The sequence below is a fragment of the Gossypium arboreum genome, chromosome 2 (genome assembly GCF_025698485.1).
Source record: "Gossypium arboreum isolate Shixiya-1 chromosome 2, ASM2569848v2, whole genome shotgun sequence".
Classification (NCBI taxonomy): Eukaryota; Viridiplantae; Streptophyta; class Magnoliopsida; order Malvales; family Malvaceae; genus Gossypium; species Gossypium arboreum.
Window position 1 is genome coordinate 3,215,428 of NC_069071.1, and position 17,990 is coordinate 3,233,417.

Sequence of the window (17,990 nt, forward strand, 5' to 3'; positions counted from 1 at the left end):
CTAATCCCTAATATTTTTAGTAGTTTCTTTTAAAGATTTTATATAATTATTAAAAAACATTAATATTTTTTATTTGTTTAAAAAATAGTTAATTGCACTAAATATCTCTAAACTATGACATTTATTCTAAATTGCCCGCAAACATCAAAACATTTTAATTACATCCTAAACTATCCTTGTTAAATCGATCAGACACTTTCGTTATGAAACCGTTAATTTAACTATCAAATGACATGTAAAATTTTATACGATATAATTTAAAACGAAACTTTTAAAGAAAAGTAAAACATTGTTGCATTACTTTTAAAATTAAAAACTAAAAATAAAATAACCCCTCCCGAAAAAGAGAGAGTGAACAATAGTTTGTATAAAAAATTGAAAACCTCAAAGCTAATATTTTCAAAATATTAAATTTTCTTTAAATTTTTATTTTAATAAGATTTGACGTTTCATTTAACGGTCAAATTAACAATTTTAATGACGGAAGGACTTTATTAATATAACATCAATAAATTAATAATATAATTAGAATAGTTTAAATTTTAAGGATCAATTTAAAATGAAGATAATAATTTAAAGATGTTTGATATAATTAACTCTTTTTAAATAAACTGATAATTAATTAACTTGTCATACTGGTAAAAGTTTGGTTGAGATTTGAAGCAAACCAAACAACTGGCCCTGCAATAGAAAATAACATAACACCAAACAAAGGGCAGCCTTGCCTTGGACAAAGCTATAATTATTAAAAAATCATGTTTTAAGACAAAAGGGGCAAAAAGAGAATCTTTTTACAAAAAAGGTAAGAAAAATAAAAGGTTACGTACATGAGTTAGCAAATTATAATAAGCCATCATATTCCAATTATATTCCCTTTATTTCCCTTTTTTCTCAATCACATCCATAAAATTAATATTATAATAATTTCTGGGTCAGGATTAATCCGAAATCATATTCATAAAATAAGATTGTGGTTTGTTTAGTGAAAATGATTACTGGATATTTAAATAAAGTTTATACTTTTACAGAACTTTCAACAAATGTTCGAGCATCGATTTTAGCTGATCTCTCATTACAACTATGTTGACTAATTTCTAAAAAAGAAAAAAAAAAAAAAGAAGGAAAATGTGGTGTTGTAGGCAAAATATTAGAAGTGGAGAAGAGAAAATGCCCTTGCTCACGTTGTTTTAATTATTAAAATATACAATTATTGGTGGTGCTGTAATGGTTATAATAAATATTTATATAAAATAATTTTTTTAAATATTAAAATGAACATATGGATCAATTTGAATAAAATTATAAAGGAATAAAACAATCGGATCATAACCTAATTGAAATTTTTTAATTTATAAATTATAATTTTTTATAAATTACAAATAATAGATGTTGGATATTTTTTTAAGTTTTATTGGTTGACTTAATTTATAGAAAAAGTATAATCATAAATTATATATTTTTCCTTTTTTTTTATCTTTTCATTATTTTTATTAATCAATCATGCCAACCAATTCTAAAGGAAAAATGATTGAAAAGTGATTCCATTTTAGTGTAAAAAATTATGAACATTTTAGATGCTTAACTTTTATTATTATTATACACTCGATTTAAAATTCGACCCAGAATCCAACCCAGCATAATAAAAAACGGTAGACATCCCAAAGAGAGGGGGTCTTCTTCTTCCTCTCTACTTCTGATTCTCTGGTCCTAAAAAATAAAACTATTTAATCTTATTGCTTATCACAACCGTTCATCCAGCGCATCAATAATAATAATAATGATAATTATTTTCTCTTTCTCAAATAATAAATATAGACAATCCAAGTTATGGCAAGGTATAATTTAGTAATTTGCCTAAACAAATGATTGCATGGTGATCCCACTCTCTATTTAACCAATAATTTCATAAAAATCTTGCATGGTGATGTCAAATTTCCAAATTCCAATCATGTTCATATTATTTCAAGTTAAATTACTTGTGAAGTCCTTGGATTAAATTAATTTTTTACTATTAAATAAATTAATTTAATTCATGAATTATCAAATAAAATTAACATTTACTCTTTAAAAATAATATTAAAATTATTATTTTTCATTTGCAGTTTAAGTTTAAATAACATATTCTATTTACGAATCATTAAAATCTCTTGAATATAAATTTATTAAATAATAAATGATATATTTTAATTCCTTTTAATAATAATAGAACTAATTTAATCTAATTGATATAATAGAAGGACTTGTCAAATAAATTCACTTAATCTTTTAACATTTCATTTTCTAAAATGTAAAAAGTTCAATTTTCTTTTACTATTGTTAGTCATTGAAGCACACAAAAGGGGATAGTCTTAACGTGCATGCTACGAATTTCCAATTGAAAATGCAAATTTTATTCTAATTATCTCTCTCGATAATATCATTTTGAACTAAATTTTAGCTTATCGAATTATATTTAAACCTTTTAATCTGTTGGTAGTTGTAAAGTTTTAAATTAATTTATTCTTAAATTTTAAAATTCATAACTTAATCCTTTGCAAGTCATAAAATTTTATATTAAAATAATAATAAAATTATATTTTTAATTTTTAAAAATTTATAATTTAAATTCAATCCTTTAAAAAATTTCTACTTCACTCTTATATTATGTGTTCGAAGTTCGAACTTGTATTTTTCCTTTGGTATAGAGTAGCTTCACGAGTGTTTGAAAAGAAGACCGAGGCGGCCATTGACGGAAATCAAACAAAAACAAAACATCATTTTAACGTCTCTTTCCTTGGAACTTGTCTTTCTCTGTATTATTAAAACAACTATGCACACACATTCTTTAATTACTATGCTGCTTCAAAAGATTCTCTCATCCAACTGGCTTTCCGACCCCTTTGAAAATTCTACTTCCTATGCATTTATTTTCGGGTTAATTTGACCCAAAGTCCTCAAACTACAATTCGCATTGTAAATTGGACTAGAATTTCAATGTATTGTATTATACCCGAGTTGCTCAAAGTATTAATATGTTCTAACGTGAAGTATATTTAAAACATGGACCAAAGGCAAAGCCAAGACTTTTGTACAGAAGGCTATACATTTTTGTGTTAAAATAATTTAAATTGAATTGTTAATTTGTTAGAGGGATTAAAAATGCAATTTTTTCATTTAACAAAGGTGGCCAAAGCCTTGGCCTGTAACTTTGACTTATAAACCACTTGGATATTATTAAACACCGATGAACAGCAACTCGAAACCCAAGTAATATCTGGGTTACCTATCCGTGACTCGACCAGGCTCTACCAGATAGATGTGTGCGAGACATATAGCGAGAGGACAGTTAGGAGAATTCGCGGTATCAGCTCGCACGAGCTAAGAGGAGTTTGCGGTCCCAATTCGTATATACCCAAGGAATTTGCATATAGGGGGCCGCGAGGTCTAACAGGTTACCCAGAACGGTGCACATGTCCAACATGCTCGATGCTTGCTTAGAATGTCAGTCCTATGAATAGTAGAGTCAAGTTCGTGAACAATAAAGTCAATGATGAATAATGATAATATGTATAAATACCCGAATGTTTCCTTTAATGATACACACAGAAAATTACTCAACAGATATTATGCATTAAAAAAAATGTATATCGCTCTTAAATTATATTCTATTAATATAATTTGATTATCATATTTAAAATATACCCAACATTAAATCTAAACTGAAATTTAACATCTAAATTGATTGAAATACTTAATTGATACAATATTAATACTTTAATGACTTAATTATAATGTTTTAATGTCTAGGAACCAATTTAAAATCTAGACAATGGTTTAGGGACGTCCGGTTAAATTAACCTTTTATTTTTTAATTAGCATTTCCAAACCCCTTCCTCTTTGTCTCTTTAAATAACCCTTTGTTTTTCAACCTCACTGCAATTACTCAAAATTTTCAGACCCAAAATGGCTCACTTCATTACTTTTCTACTCGTACTGTCACTTTCTCTTACCTTCTCCTTGCTCCCTGAAACAGCTTCAGCTCAACTAAGACAAAATTACTACGCTAAAACCTGTCCCAATGCAGAATCCATTGTAAGAAACGCCGTTACTAAGAAATTCAGACAAACTTTTGTCACTGTCCCTGCAACTATCCGCCTCTTCTTCCATGATTGCTTTGTCCAGGTTCTTTTAAAGAGCACAACCATTTTCCAGTTTTTCACCATGTTGGAGCTGATGTTATTTTATTTATATATATAACAATCATTATGTTGTTTTCAGGGTTGTGATGCTTCAGTAATTATTCAATCCACCGGCAGCAACAAAGCCGAAAAGGACCACCCCGACAACTTGTCGTTAGCCGGTGACGGTTTCGACACCGTCATCAAGGCGAAACAAGCGGTCGATGCGGTTCCGAGTTGTAGAAACAAGGTTTCATGTGCTGATATTTTGGCAATGGCGACTCGTGATGTTATTGCTCTGGTTTGTATTCTTTTTTTTCCTTCTCAAACGTACGTTAGATTTTTTTGGGTAAAAGTTATAAGATGTTTTCATTTTCTTTTTTAATCACTCACTCAATTATGAAAAGTTATGAAATTATAATCTAACTATTTAATTTTATTTTTCTGGTCACCAATAGGCTAATGTAAAAATGAAAACATTTAAAAACCCAAGATAATTGGGTGACCAAAAGAGACAAAATTAAATATAGTTAAATCATCATTTATTAACTTTTTATACATAGTTGAATGATCATTAATGTAATTTACCCTTTTTCTTAACCAGATTGTCTTGTCTTCTATACTGATTTTACTGTTTATAAAGATTATTTTTTTTTGGAGTTCATAACTAATTCTTTCTAACAATTTAATCTACAAGATTTAAAAATGGTTTTCATTAAAAAGTAATGTGTTATACTATTTCACTCTACACTTATTGATGTGATATATATTATGTTAAAATATGTCATAAGTCTTTATTCTCTTTACAAATTTAAAATTTAGTACCTATACTTTTATCTTTAGAAATTTAGTCCTACTTTCTAAATTTCAGGTCTAATGTCATTACAATGTCATTTTTTAGTTACATGACTGCTAATTAAGTTTTTTTTTTCAAAATATCGTACCAACAAATTTAATAATGTTCATAATTAGACCTAAATTTTAAAATATTTTAAATTTGTGGGAAAAAAATAGGTGTTTTGTTTAATTTGGTGATGAATGTGATGGTGGGTTGCAGTCAGGTGGACCATCTTATGCAGTTGAATTGGGGAGGTTGGATGGGTTAAGGTCCACAGCAGCTAGTGTCAATGGCAAGCTGCCTCATCCAGATTTCAACTTGAACCAGCTCAACTCTATGTTTGCAGCACATGGACTCACCCAAACTGACATGATTGCTCTTTCGGGTACTTCCTTCTAGACTCATGCGAGTGATGGCTATAATTACGTGTCTAGCACGGGGTGTTCAATCTTTGTAAGCTTTTGGGTTAATTGCACTAGACATCTTAAACTATAAAATATTTTAATTGAATCTTCCAAAAGTTACTCATATCAATCAAGTCATTTTTATTAACTTAATGTGAGCTTGGACATTAAATTCCTAGTTCATATTTCACGTTAAATAAATTTCATGTAAAATCTAATCTAACATATAACGCCTTAGTTGATGACTAGGTTAATGGGAAATTTTGATAGAGACGATATCGATACTTTGATGGCTCAATTAAAATTTAAAATCTAAGGATGAATTTAAAACCTAACCTATTATTTAACAACATTTGGTGTAATTAACCCTATTTTTTACATATACAAGAATCTTTTAAGGGATAATATTCTTATCTATAAATAAATAAAGTAAACTTGACTATTGTCAGGTCTCTGTGAATGGATCTAATTTAAGTTAACATTTTATAGCTGGCATTAATTATCAACAATTATAGAAAAAACAATAAAATAAAATTTTAAAAACTTTTCAATACTGATTATTAAAGCATATTGACTGTTTGTCCAAAATTTGGACGTTAACTCATGAATATAACATTTATATTGGTACATAAAAAAATTATGATAGTCCTCTATTAAGAATTAGATTACATTTGTCTCTCTATTTAAAAATAAAATAATTAGTTCATGTACGTTAAATCAAAGAGCAAATTGGTCATTTTCTAAAAATTCATAGGGTACACATGGTATTTCACGTGTTACTGTAATATAAATAAATAGAATTTTTAACAGAAAGAACCGTTTTACTCTTTGATCTAATGTACGGTGACTGCTTTACCTATTTTTTAAGTTGAAGGGGCAAAAGACAATCTGACTTTTGGTAGAAGTGCATCCATAAGAATTTTAATTTATATTCTATTTTATTTTTTGGCAGCTGCACACACCGTTGGATTCTCTCATTGCAGCAAGTTTTCAAACCGGATATACAATTTCAGCCGTCAAAGTGCAGTAGACCCGACATTGAACCGAGCATATGCGACCCAACTACAACAAATGTGTCCTAAAAATGTTGATCCCAGAATAGCCATTAACATGGACCCTAACACACCACGTGCATTCGACAATGTTTACTACAAGAACTTGCAACAAGGCAAGGGATTGTTCACTTCCGACCAGGTTTTGTTCACCGACAGGAGATCGAAACCAGTCGTAGACGCTTGGGCGGCTAATTCGAATACATTTAACTCCGCTTTCATCACCGCCATTACTAAGCTCGGCCGTGTCGGTGTTAAGACGGGGAGGAATGGGAATATTAGGAGAAACTGTGATGCTTTTAATTGATGGGAATGTTATTTTTTGGTCGTAGGTTTCTTGTGTAAACTCGGTTTTTTTTTTAGGGGAGGACATAATTGTTTAATAATGCATTATAATGGACCTAGGCTCACTCCTATAGATATATCGAGAAATAAAAAACAATAATAATAATGCATTGTAATAAGTTAAATTTGTCAAAAAAGTCAAAGAATAATAGTGACGGGGGCTGATAGCAAATGTAGTTTGAGCCTGGATTGAATGTCAAAGAAATGAATTAATGTTTAGTTTAGATGTCGTTTTCAACTTTTACTTAAATTCTTTAGGTGTTGATTTCTAGATGGATCTCTTTTTCACTACCACGAAAGCAGAAAAAGAAAGGTAAAAATACCTCTTTCTCTTTCAATTTTAAAATTGAATAAATTAATCATTCTAAAAAAAATCAAAATAATTTAATCACTATTAATTTTAAAAGTGAGCAATTAATTACCACATTAATGTCTTTTGTCAATTATACATAATTTTATTGATATTTACATATTTTTAGCCCCGATATTTACATATTTTATCAATTTAGTAATAATTTAATAAATTTAGCCTATAATATTTGTGTAAATTACCAAATTTACAAAACATACAAACATCAAGGGTTTTGTTGTTTTATTAATCAAAATTATGTACAATTGATTGAAGACATTAATATCGTAATTAATTGTCCTTAATTGCTCACTTTTAAAATTGATAGAGATTAAATTACTCCAATTTTTTTGAGTGAGACTGGAGAAGTCCTTTCTACCTTTTAAAAATGTAAAAAGAAAAAAAACAATAAAAATATACTTACCAAAAGAAAAAAAAGTTTCAAATACTTGGCAAAAGGGTCATTGCTTAGGCTCATTCAATATACTTACCAGAACTCATACATATCTACATATCCGGAAGACTGGAAATCACAGCGTATGATAAGCTGTGATTCAGAAGAAAAGTATAGTGACAAATTGATGAACAAAAGTCGGAATTTTCGTTACAGTTCATATCAGAAACAAGTTGAACCATTTTAGTCATTCTCACTGAATCACAGATAGATAAACAATGCCTAAGCATGCGCTAATAGTGAGTTTAGATGCCGACCTATCCAAGATACGAAAAAGCAAACAACGAGGGAATTATAAGACCGGAGCTAGACATATGAAGTGCACAAACGAATAACCAGACCATTAGAACCACCTTGTTTGGGATATCAAGTTTGAACCATTTGTGTCTTCCTACAACATATGCAAACATAATAACACAAAACGATTTCGGGTTCCTACAAAACCATGTGCTCTATGCTTTCATCTATCAGGCCAAGTAATCCGACTAGTAAAACATTGGAAAAGACAAAAAGATTATGCTCCATGAATCAGGGAAACAGATGAATCTCACATGCCAAGCAGAAGAAAAATGAGTGAAAAGCATCAAGAAATATGTAGGGATACACAGTTCCCTTCAAAAGAACCATATTTGCAATTTAATGATCCAATACAACAAGCAGAAGGATAAATCGATATAAAACAAGCAGAGGAAAAATTATACTGTAAATGATTAAAGCTCAAACAACAAGTTCAGCCTGAAAACTCGAAGATGAAATTCATTATTTATAAATAAGTGTTCGACAAAGCAAATCGAAAACTATAGATACCAAAGTGAGATAGTTGCTAACCTATTCGAAACAAGTAGATTCAATGTAGTTGGGCTTCACCGTGTTAAAATGTCACTACTCCGGCATCGATCAGAGTGATGACCTATATACAATCTAAATCAGATTGACTCGAAGCTCTTGTAGCCTTTATTATTTACTTCATCGTTAATAGTATGACCAAGATCCATGTTAGAATGGACTTCATAATCGAAATACTTCAAAATTGCTTGGGATGGAACCTGCTTCTGACCCAAATAATCGGGCAAAATACCGTTCACTTTCTAGGGCAAGCAAGCAGACCTTCTCGAGTTGTGTTGGCCAGTCTGCTCCAAGAATGAAGGGATTTAGCTCCATTGCGACTTGAAAGTCTAACATTGATGCTGAAATGTGCCGACTTTGTTTTAGGCCAAATTTCACGGATTGCATCCTGTTCAAAGAGGACATGCACCAATTATGACCTGGTTTTATAAGTTTCTGTCCGGATCTCGAAAGAAAGTTCCAAGCACGGTTTTATCAATCTCTTCAAGAAAACATCGAGACAATTGTTTAACACATCGGCGGAATCTACTGAAATGCTTAATCCCTCCCATCTCCAACTTCCATTCCAACCTCTTTTTCAATGAACTGGTATCGGGCAGTTCACCTCTATAATGACAAGTCTCGGAAGCAGATTCCAATCAGCTCCGAGGAACTTTCCGTGTTTCTTTAGAGTTGAAAGAGATGCCGAGTGGGGATCCAACAGGACTCCTACTGTGAATGCTCGGACTCCCTTCAGCTTGATTAACTTCTTCTCCGTCCTCCACAGAACCAGGCAGTCTGCTACCCAACGAAAGCAATTCAGTCGCACTCTGCTGTTGTTGAACTTTAGGGTTTTTCCCATGAGGCCCTAAAGGACTCCACCGGTCCCTCAACTTACGGTCTCGAAGATTCGGGGTCCGACCTTTACGAGGTGATTGAGGAATGTCTTTGCACAACGACTGAAGATTACTTCTCCGATACCCATTTGGCAATTCAACACTTCAAGAACCTTCCAATTTCAATGCAGGATTCTTCGAAAACAAAGCATTTCGAATAATTGATCTAAGGAGATGGTTATGAAGATAACCATTCTCTCACCCTATTGTATCAATGCAGAGCTTATCAAACTCGGGTTTTCCGATCTTAAGACTCAAAAATCTAGCAACCAGATGGAAATATTTCTAGGCATTTACACGACCAATCTTCCTTTCGATCCGAGATTTCAACTCTAGAGTATCTACACGAGTAAAATGCCAATCACCATCCAAAACCAATTCACAATCCAGATACGAATTAAACTTAATTCTCAATCAAAATCACCAAAAGAAACCCCTAATTTCATCTACTAACATAGAATTCAACAGGGCGACCAAATTCACACAGTTCCAAAGTTCCTAAATTCAAACAAGATGAACAAAACCCAGATTAGAAACTACTAAACAAATGAATTAACTTCATTTAACTAATGAACCAAATCAAAAACCCTAAATCCACTAAAAATCATTACACTAGAAAATCCAGCTTTATTCATAAAACCCAGACAGTAAGAAACCAAAAAAAAACACTAAAATGGAAAGAAAGCAAAAACCCACCTGGATCAAGGAACTTTGCGGCTGAATTTTCAGTTGACATCAGCTGAATTCATAAAAAAATAATAAGCATTATTATTGTTAGTCCATTTGAAACTTGAGAAAGTAGGGGGAAAAAAAAGAGATTTAGGGCAAGAAGCAAGCAATTGGCCCATTTTACTGGAAGCTTCTTTTGGAGTCAACAAGGTCAAAGGAACACGTGCTACAACTTCTAAACTGGATTGATTTTTGTGTTTTCAGTCGCGTGTTCGGTTTTGACCAATCAGTGTTTGTGTTTTGGTTAAATTCTACTATTAGTCACTATACTTTGGAAACCTTTTGAACTTAATCCATGTACTTTAATTTGTCCTTTATAGTCCCTATATTTTTCAAAATTTAAAATTCCAGCCCTCATTAAATGATAACTTTTAAATTTATTAAGTTAAGTTATGCTATTTTCAAATTTTGATATGGCAAACATATTATCATATGTGTAATATCATATCAGCTTGTTATTTCCACATATTACTCAATAAAAATCCAATTAATGGATTAACTACTGCAATTAGGGGTGAAGCCAGAACAAATTTTTAGAGGGGCCGGATAAAATTTTAATTTTTTATAGTTTATATCTTTATAATTTGTAAAGGATTAAATCAAAATTTTATAATTTTAAGGGGGCAAAGTGCAATTTTATCTTTATTAATTTAAATTTTTTAAAAAATTTTAAGGGCCAAAAGAGAAAATTTACATTTTAGGGGGGCCGGGGCCCATGCCAGCCCCTGGCTTCGCCCCTGACTGCAACTTGTATCAAAATTAAAATTTTAAAATTTTAAAAGAATAGAGACTTAGAATGATCAGATTTGAGAATGTGGATTTAAAACTACAAATATATGCCATATATGAGACTAATAATTGAATTTAATCAAACAAATTTAACAACTTCTTTCTGGGGTTAGGACTAAAATCTTAAAATTTAAAACGTACAATGGCTAAAATTGACCAATTCGAAAAGCATAAAGACTAAAATTGATCAATTAATGCATAGGGACTAAATCTATAACTTTCGCAAAAAAATACAAAGACTAATAGTAGAATATAACCTAGAGTTTTTGTACCAAAAAAAGTGTGGTAAAAAAAACCTCTTTAGTCCTTCTAAAAAAAATTAATTTTTGTCAATTTCAATATGAACAACTAAGAATAATTTCTTGTTTTTGCCAAATATAGGTGTCGAAACCATTTTTTTGAAAACGGGAAATCGACTTCTGAAAACGAAAAGTTGAGAGTCACCACCAATCGTTTTTAATAGGGTGTGATTGGATCACCTCGAAACACGGTCGTTTTTAATAAATAAATAAATTTTTCAAAACGATGATTTTGGTCTGTGAAAATAGAAAACTGGTTCGGGAGTCAGTTATGTACGAGGAAGGATTAGCACCCTTGACACGCCCAAAATTGGTACTTAATCGATCAATTAGTGTCTTAAATGTCGAAAATTAAATATTTGGACAGAATTCAAAATGCGATCCTCTTTTATTGGCTTTTAAAACATTTAGATAAGTCAAATGTGTATTAAAGACCATCTCACCTTGAGGTAAAACATTACATCCAGTACGTTAGGACACAACATTTTTGACCCTCAAGTGTGATCTTGCCTTTAAAACGTGCGTTTTAGCTTTAAGAGGGTATTCGAATATTCAAAACAAACAAAGAAAGCGAAACCTAGTACGTTAGGGCACGATCCTTTGAATTCTTCAAATACTGAACATTGCCTCGTTTAAAAATTTCAAATGAAATGTAATAAATAAATGAAATGTCTTTTTATAATAAAAAAAATTGATAACATAAGGAATAAAACACGTGGCAATAACATCTCATGAATAATCTAAAATAATGAGGAAATGCAAAAGAACAACTTAGAATACATGCAATAAAAGCATATCATATATTATAAAAATACCACCATTTATATCCAAGAGTCAATGCATAAGAAACCAATTTTAAAAGAAGTTTCAAATAAATCACCCAAATAAAATATAACAAGTTTTTAAAATAAAATAAATAATAGGAAAAAGAAAATTTAGAAATATAACTACATAAACTATAAGAAAATTTTAAAAGGATAATAAATATAAGAATTTTAAAAAATAAATATGGGAAAAAATAATATATCAAATAGTAATGTACAAATGAATTTTTAAAATAAATATTATAAAGTAAATAATTTGAATGAAAGCTTGAATTGTATCAAAATAAAAATAAGAAAAAATAATATATGTAGCATAAATGAAATTCCAAAAAAATAATATGCATAAAAGATTAAAAGTAAATAATATACAAAGTAATATATACAGGAAAAGCTTAATATAAATAATACATATAGTAGTAATAATAATATATAAAGGTATTTCATATAAACAGTACGCACATGAAAAAAAAATCACAAAAGTATGAGATCAAAATAATATGTTGAAACATGATTATTCTAAAAAAATAACTGAAATTTAATTGAGAGGAAAAAACAAAATCCAAAGGACAATTTATAAGTAAAACAAATTATTAAAACAGAATTTTGGGCTAAAATTAAATGCGTATAAATGTTCGAGGTCTAAAATTAAAAATGCCCCAAATCTTAAAATACTGCACTAAAAGGGGAGGGCCAAATTGAAATAGCGCACAGGTTACAGGGATAAATTTAAATAATTTAAGAAACTTAACATGGCCCGATTGAAGACTAGCGCAAAGGAGGGGCCTGATTGCGCAAATTACCCATTGAAAGGTACAATGCGCGTGGATCCAGGCCAAAAGGCGCACTAATTCCATTCCCTAATGCTGCTTTGTTTCCTTACCCACTGAAACTTATTTGTTTCCTTTTATTTTAACCTTAAAAAAAACTTTTAGAACACCCAAAAATTTAAAGCATCACCCTCCTTATTCATTTTTAAAAACAGAGTGAAAACTCTCCACACGAACGCCAAATTCGGCGAGAAAGAAGGCCACTGTTATAGCCATGGACGAAATCCCCTGCCCGAATCTTCACATTTCCCAGGCATTCGGGTTCTAAATCACTAAGACCCAGGTAAAACCTTCTCTTTAATTCTTGTTTCAAATATATTTGCATAAAACCCAGTAAATAAATAAGAAAGAAAAAAGAAACATAAATATAAAGCAAAAAAAACCCAAAGAAAAAGTAAATTAACCTTTAGAACTTTGAGTTTGATTTTTTTATTGATTCCTCTTTTGTGTTTATTCTCTATTTTCTCAAAAAAAAAATCCCCTTTTGCATTGTTTTTGAAGGCTTTTATAACCTTTTTTTACAACTGATTTTCGTATTTGTAGGTTCGATTAAGCACGTCTCTGATGTGGGCTAGTAGTGGAGCGTACGGCTCGGTGGAGGCGAGCGACGTGCGGGGGAGGTGCGCTGGGCGTGGGCACGAGCAGCAGCTTGCCTGAGGGTTTTTCTTTTGCTGGAAAAAGAAATTAAGTTATTGGGCTAAAACTTGGGCTAGGGTTTAGTCTATTTTTTGTATTTTGGGCTTAAAACTGGACTGTTTGGTTCTTTGGTTTGGGGGTTGTATTTTGGGTTTTAACAAGTTTTGGGCCGGGCAAAAAATTAGGTCCAACAGCTGCCCTTCTTTGCTCATTATCGTGTAACGAGAATAGAGCAAAGACTTAGAAGGGCCAATTTTGCCCGGTCCTGTCAGATCTTGGCTTCTTGGTATAACCTTATCGCAACCCACTGCATCCTATTGCTTCCAAATGCCTCATAGCTGTTTCATGAAGATATGATTTGTTGAAACTTTATCTGCTCCGTTTTCGCTCTGCTAAGCTAAGATCTGTAATTTTAGCCTGTTACCCTACTGCTTAGGGGATTAAGGCGAGTCTTCGACCTGCTCCACCACTGCTTGGAGAGCTAGGATCTGTAAATTTTAGCCTGTTACCCCACTGCTTGGAGAGCTAGGATCTGTAAATTTTAGCCTGTTACCCTACTGCTTAGAGGGTTAAAGTAGATCTTCGACCTGCTCCACCACTGCTCGGAGAGCCAGGATCTGTAAATTTTAGCCTGCTCCACTTTTACTTAGTGAAGATAAGGCTGGTGGTTGAAATCTGCTTCATTGCCGATACATGGAGATAAGATTCACCAAAATTTGATCCGCTCCGCTCCTGTTCAGCGAAGATAAGATCTAGTATTTAGCCTGCTCCACTCCTGCTCAGTGAAGATAAGGCTGGTGGCTGAAATCTGCTCCATTGCCGATACATGGAGATAAGATTCACCAAAATTTAATCTGCTCCGCTCCTGCTCAGCGAAGATAAGATCTAGTATTTAGCCTGCTCCACTCCTACTCAGTGAAGATAAGGCTGGTGGCTGAAATTTGCTCCATTGCCGATACATGGAGATAAGATTCACCAAAATTTGATCTGCTCCGCTCCTGCTCAGCGAAGATAAGATCTAGTATTTAGCCTGCTCCACTCCTACTCAGTAAAGATAAGGCTGATAATTAGAATCTGCTCCATCGTCGGTACGTGGAGATAAGATTCACCAAAATTTGATCTGCTTCGCTCCTACTCAGCGAAGATAAGATCTGGTATTTAGCCTGCTCCACTCCTGCTCAGTGAAGATAAGGCTGATAATTGGAATCTGCTCCATCGCCGGTACGTGGAGATAAGATTCACTAAAATTTGATCTGCTCCGCTCCTGCTCAGCGAAGATACATTCTGGTATTTAGCTTGCTCCACTCCTGCTCAGTGAAGATAAGGCTGATAATTGGAATCTGCTTCATCGCCGGTACGTGGAGATAAGATTCACCAAAATTTGATCTGCTCCGCTCCTGCTCAGCGAATATAAGATCTGGTATTTAGCCTGCTCCACTCCTGCTCAGTGAAGATAAGGCTGATAATTGGAATCTGCTCCATCGCTGGTACGTAGAGATAAGATTCACCAAAATTTGATCTGCTCCGCTCCTACTCAGCGAAGATAAGATTTGGTATTTAGCCTGCTCCACTCTTGCTCAGTGAAGATAAGGCTGATGATATCTGTAATCCTGCTACATTGTCCACTGGGGAATCCATCTGTAGAAGAGTGATATGCTTATGCTAGATGATTAAGATGCCATGATTAATATGAATCAAATGCTCCTAACTACATGTATTATGGATGTTAAGTGCACAAAATGCAAAATGTTATGAGAATGATCCATTTTTAATTTTTGGGTTGTCATCGCTCGTTGTTTACTAAGGTAACATCCCTGACATATGCCTTCTTGTTCAACTCGGTAAAAGAGGACTTGAAGACGCGGCTAATCTCTTATTTCTCACACATTTCTAGCCCTTTTAAGCTCAGTGAGTTCTAAATAATTGTCCTGTTTCAGGTTCTCGTATTGTTTAGAAACCTTTCAGAGTAATATGCAAAACCTTCTTTTGAGAGCATTATTAGTTCATTAATCATTATTTCAATAAAAATACTTGAAAAATATTTTAATGATAGGTAGAACTGAAATTAATTTGAGTCAAAATTTGTAAAAGATGTATCAACAAAGAAAGCAGCCATTGTTTGAGATACAAAAACAAATGAAAAGGAACAAAATAGGTGCCCCAGATTTCGCAGTTTGAGCTTCTCTGCACGAACTCCTCGCAGACCTTTTTAAATTTGGCACGCGCTCAAAGGATCTATAGCATTTTGTTGATGCCCCAAGATGTAGCTTATCTCCTCTTTGTCGATTCAAGTGTAGTAAGATTGCCGCTTGCCCCAGTTTGGATCGAAATTTGAATTGCCCTTTGCGGGTTTTCAATTCAAAACCCCTTTAGTCTCAAGGCGCCTTTTTACTGGTTTTCACCTTGGCTCTCCTTTTTTTTTTTTTGGCACCCTTTATGGGTTTTCACCTCAACTGCTTCAAGCAAAATATCTTTTGACAGAATCTAAATTTATCGGGTTAGGTAAGCTCTTGCCATTCATCTCTGCTAGTATCAATGCCCCTCCAGAGAAAACCTTTTTTACCACATACGGTCCTTCCCAATTTGGCATCCATTTCCCCCTGAAATCTTTTTACATAGGGAGAATCTTTTTCAATACTAAGTCTCCCTCATGGAATACCCTAGGGCGAACTTTTTTGTTGTAGGCTCGCATCATTCTCCTCTCGTACATTTAACCATGACGAATAGCCTTCAGCCTATTCTCTTCAATCAAGTTTAGTTGATCGTAACGAGATTGGATCCATTCTACTTCGTCTAACTCCAGCTCTGATAAAACTCAGAGAGAAGGGATTTCGACCTCAATAGGTAACACTACCTCCATCCTATAAACCAATGAGAAAGGTGTTGCCCAGGTAGAAGTTCTAACAGATGTTCGATAAGCATAAAGGGAAAATAAGAGCTTTTCATGCCAATCTTTGTAAGTCTCCGCCATCTTCCCCACAATCTTCTTGATATTCTTATTAGCTGCCTCAACCGCCCCATTCATTTTTGGGCGGTATGGTGATAAGTTGTGATGTTTAATGTTGAACCAACTGCAGACTTCTGCTATTGCGCTATTGTTCAGATTCAACGCGTTGTCAGATACGATTCTTTCTGGCATACCATAATAACATATGATCTCCTTCTTCACAAACTTGCTGACCGCTGACTTTGTGACATTAGCGTACAAAGTAGCTTCTACCCATTTGGTAAAGTAGTCAATGACTACAAAAATGAATCGATGTCCGTTGGAAGCCTTTGGCGAAATTAGCCCAATGACGTCCATGCCCCACATTGAGAATGGCCATAGGGAAGTCATAACATGGAGGGGTGAAGGAGACACATGGATCTTGTCTCCATAAATTTGACACTTATGGCACTTCTTAGCGTAATTGATGCAATCTCCTTCCATTGTAGACTAGTAATATCCGAATCTCATGATTTGTCGAGCCATTGTGAAACCATTGGCATGTGTCCCACAGACACCATCATGGACTTCCTCTAGAATTTTCTTTGCCTTAACAGCGTCAACACATCTTAGCAGCACCTGATCCTTTCTCTTCTTATATAGGACCTCACCGTCTAGGACATAGTCACTGGCTAACCTCCTCAATGTCCTTTTATCATTTTCGGTTGCTTGATCTGGGTACGCACGGCTCTTCACATATTGTAAGTCATGATACCAAGGATGATCATCTCTCTCTTCCTCTTTATCGACATTACAGCAGTGAGCTGGAGCCTCACAAATACTCATCTGAATTGGCTTCATATCCTCCTGTTCATTTACTTTGATCATGGAAGCTAGTGTAGCCAAGGCATCAGCCATCTGATTATCGTCTCGCGGGAGGTAATGAAAGGTAATATCATCAAACTCTTCAATTAACTCCAGGATTAACTTTCGGTAACTGATCAATTTGGGATATCTCGTTTCCCACTCGCCTTTAAGCTGATAAATTACCAATGCAGAATCTCCATACACTTCTAATACTTTGATTTCGCGGTCTATAGCTGCCTGAATTCCCATAATACATACCTCGTATTCTACCATGTTGTTTGTGCAGTCAAAATCCAGCTTACAAGTGAATGGATAATGATCTCCATTTGGGGATATCAGTACTGCCCCAACTCTATTTCCAACGGCATTTGATGCTCCGTCAAAATTTAATTTCCAAGAATGATCTTCAGGCATGTCTCCTTCAGCGATTACTACATACATTAGATATTCATTGGTGAAATTGAAATTCAAATGTCCATAGTCCTCCAAAGCTCTACTGGCTAGGAAGTCTGCTATTGTACTCCCCTTCACAGCTTTTTGGTTTACATAGACTATGTCAAATTCAGAGAGCATAATCTGCCATCGGGCCATCCTTCTATTTAAAGCGGTTGACTCCATCATGTATTTGAGAGGGTCTAGCTTTGAGATTAGACAAGTTGTATGGTACAACATGTATTGCCTCAACCTTCGTGTTGTCCAAACCAAAGCACAGCACAGCTTCTCAATTGGCGGATACCTCCTTTCACACTCAGTGAATTTTTTACTGAGGTAAT

At 33.3% G+C, this 17,990-nt stretch overlaps 1 protein-coding gene and 1 pseudogene across 1 annotated transcript; one reads left to right on the forward strand and one right to left on the reverse strand.

Annotated features, from left to right (window-relative positions):
- Positions 1 to 3,887: 3,887 nt before the first annotated feature.
- LOC108467615 (peroxidase 73-like) lies at positions 3,888 to 7,020 on the forward strand. Its single transcript, XM_017768322.2, has 4 exons — positions 3,888 to 4,161; positions 4,258 to 4,458; positions 5,215 to 5,380; positions 6,352 to 7,020. Exons 1-4 carry the CDS (start codon positions 3,943 to 3,945, stop codon positions 6,756 to 6,758), a joined length of 993 nt encoding a protein of 330 aa, XP_017623811.1. The 5' UTR covers positions 3,888 to 3,942; the 3' UTR covers positions 6,759 to 7,020.
- A 1,187-nt stretch (positions 7,021 to 8,207) lies between these two features.
- LOC108468444 (uncharacterized) lies at positions 8,208 to 17,835 on the reverse strand (annotated as a pseudogene).
- Between the last annotated feature and the right edge of the window lie 155 nt (positions 17,836 to 17,990).

Bases quoted from the DNA above. Each gene is read 5' to 3' on its own strand.
- LOC108467615 (XM_017768322.2), top strand. From the start codon at position 3,943: ATGGCTCACTTCATTACTTTTCTACTCGTACTGTCACTTTCTCTTACC. The intron at 4,162-4,257 runs GTTCTTTTAAAG...TGTTGTTTTCAG, and splicing joins TCCATGATTGCTTTGTCCAG to GGTTGTGATGCTTCAGTAAT. The intron at 5,381-6,351 runs GTACTTCCTTCT...ATTTTTTGGCAG, and splicing joins TGACATGATTGCTCTTTCGG to CTGCACACACCGTTGGATTC.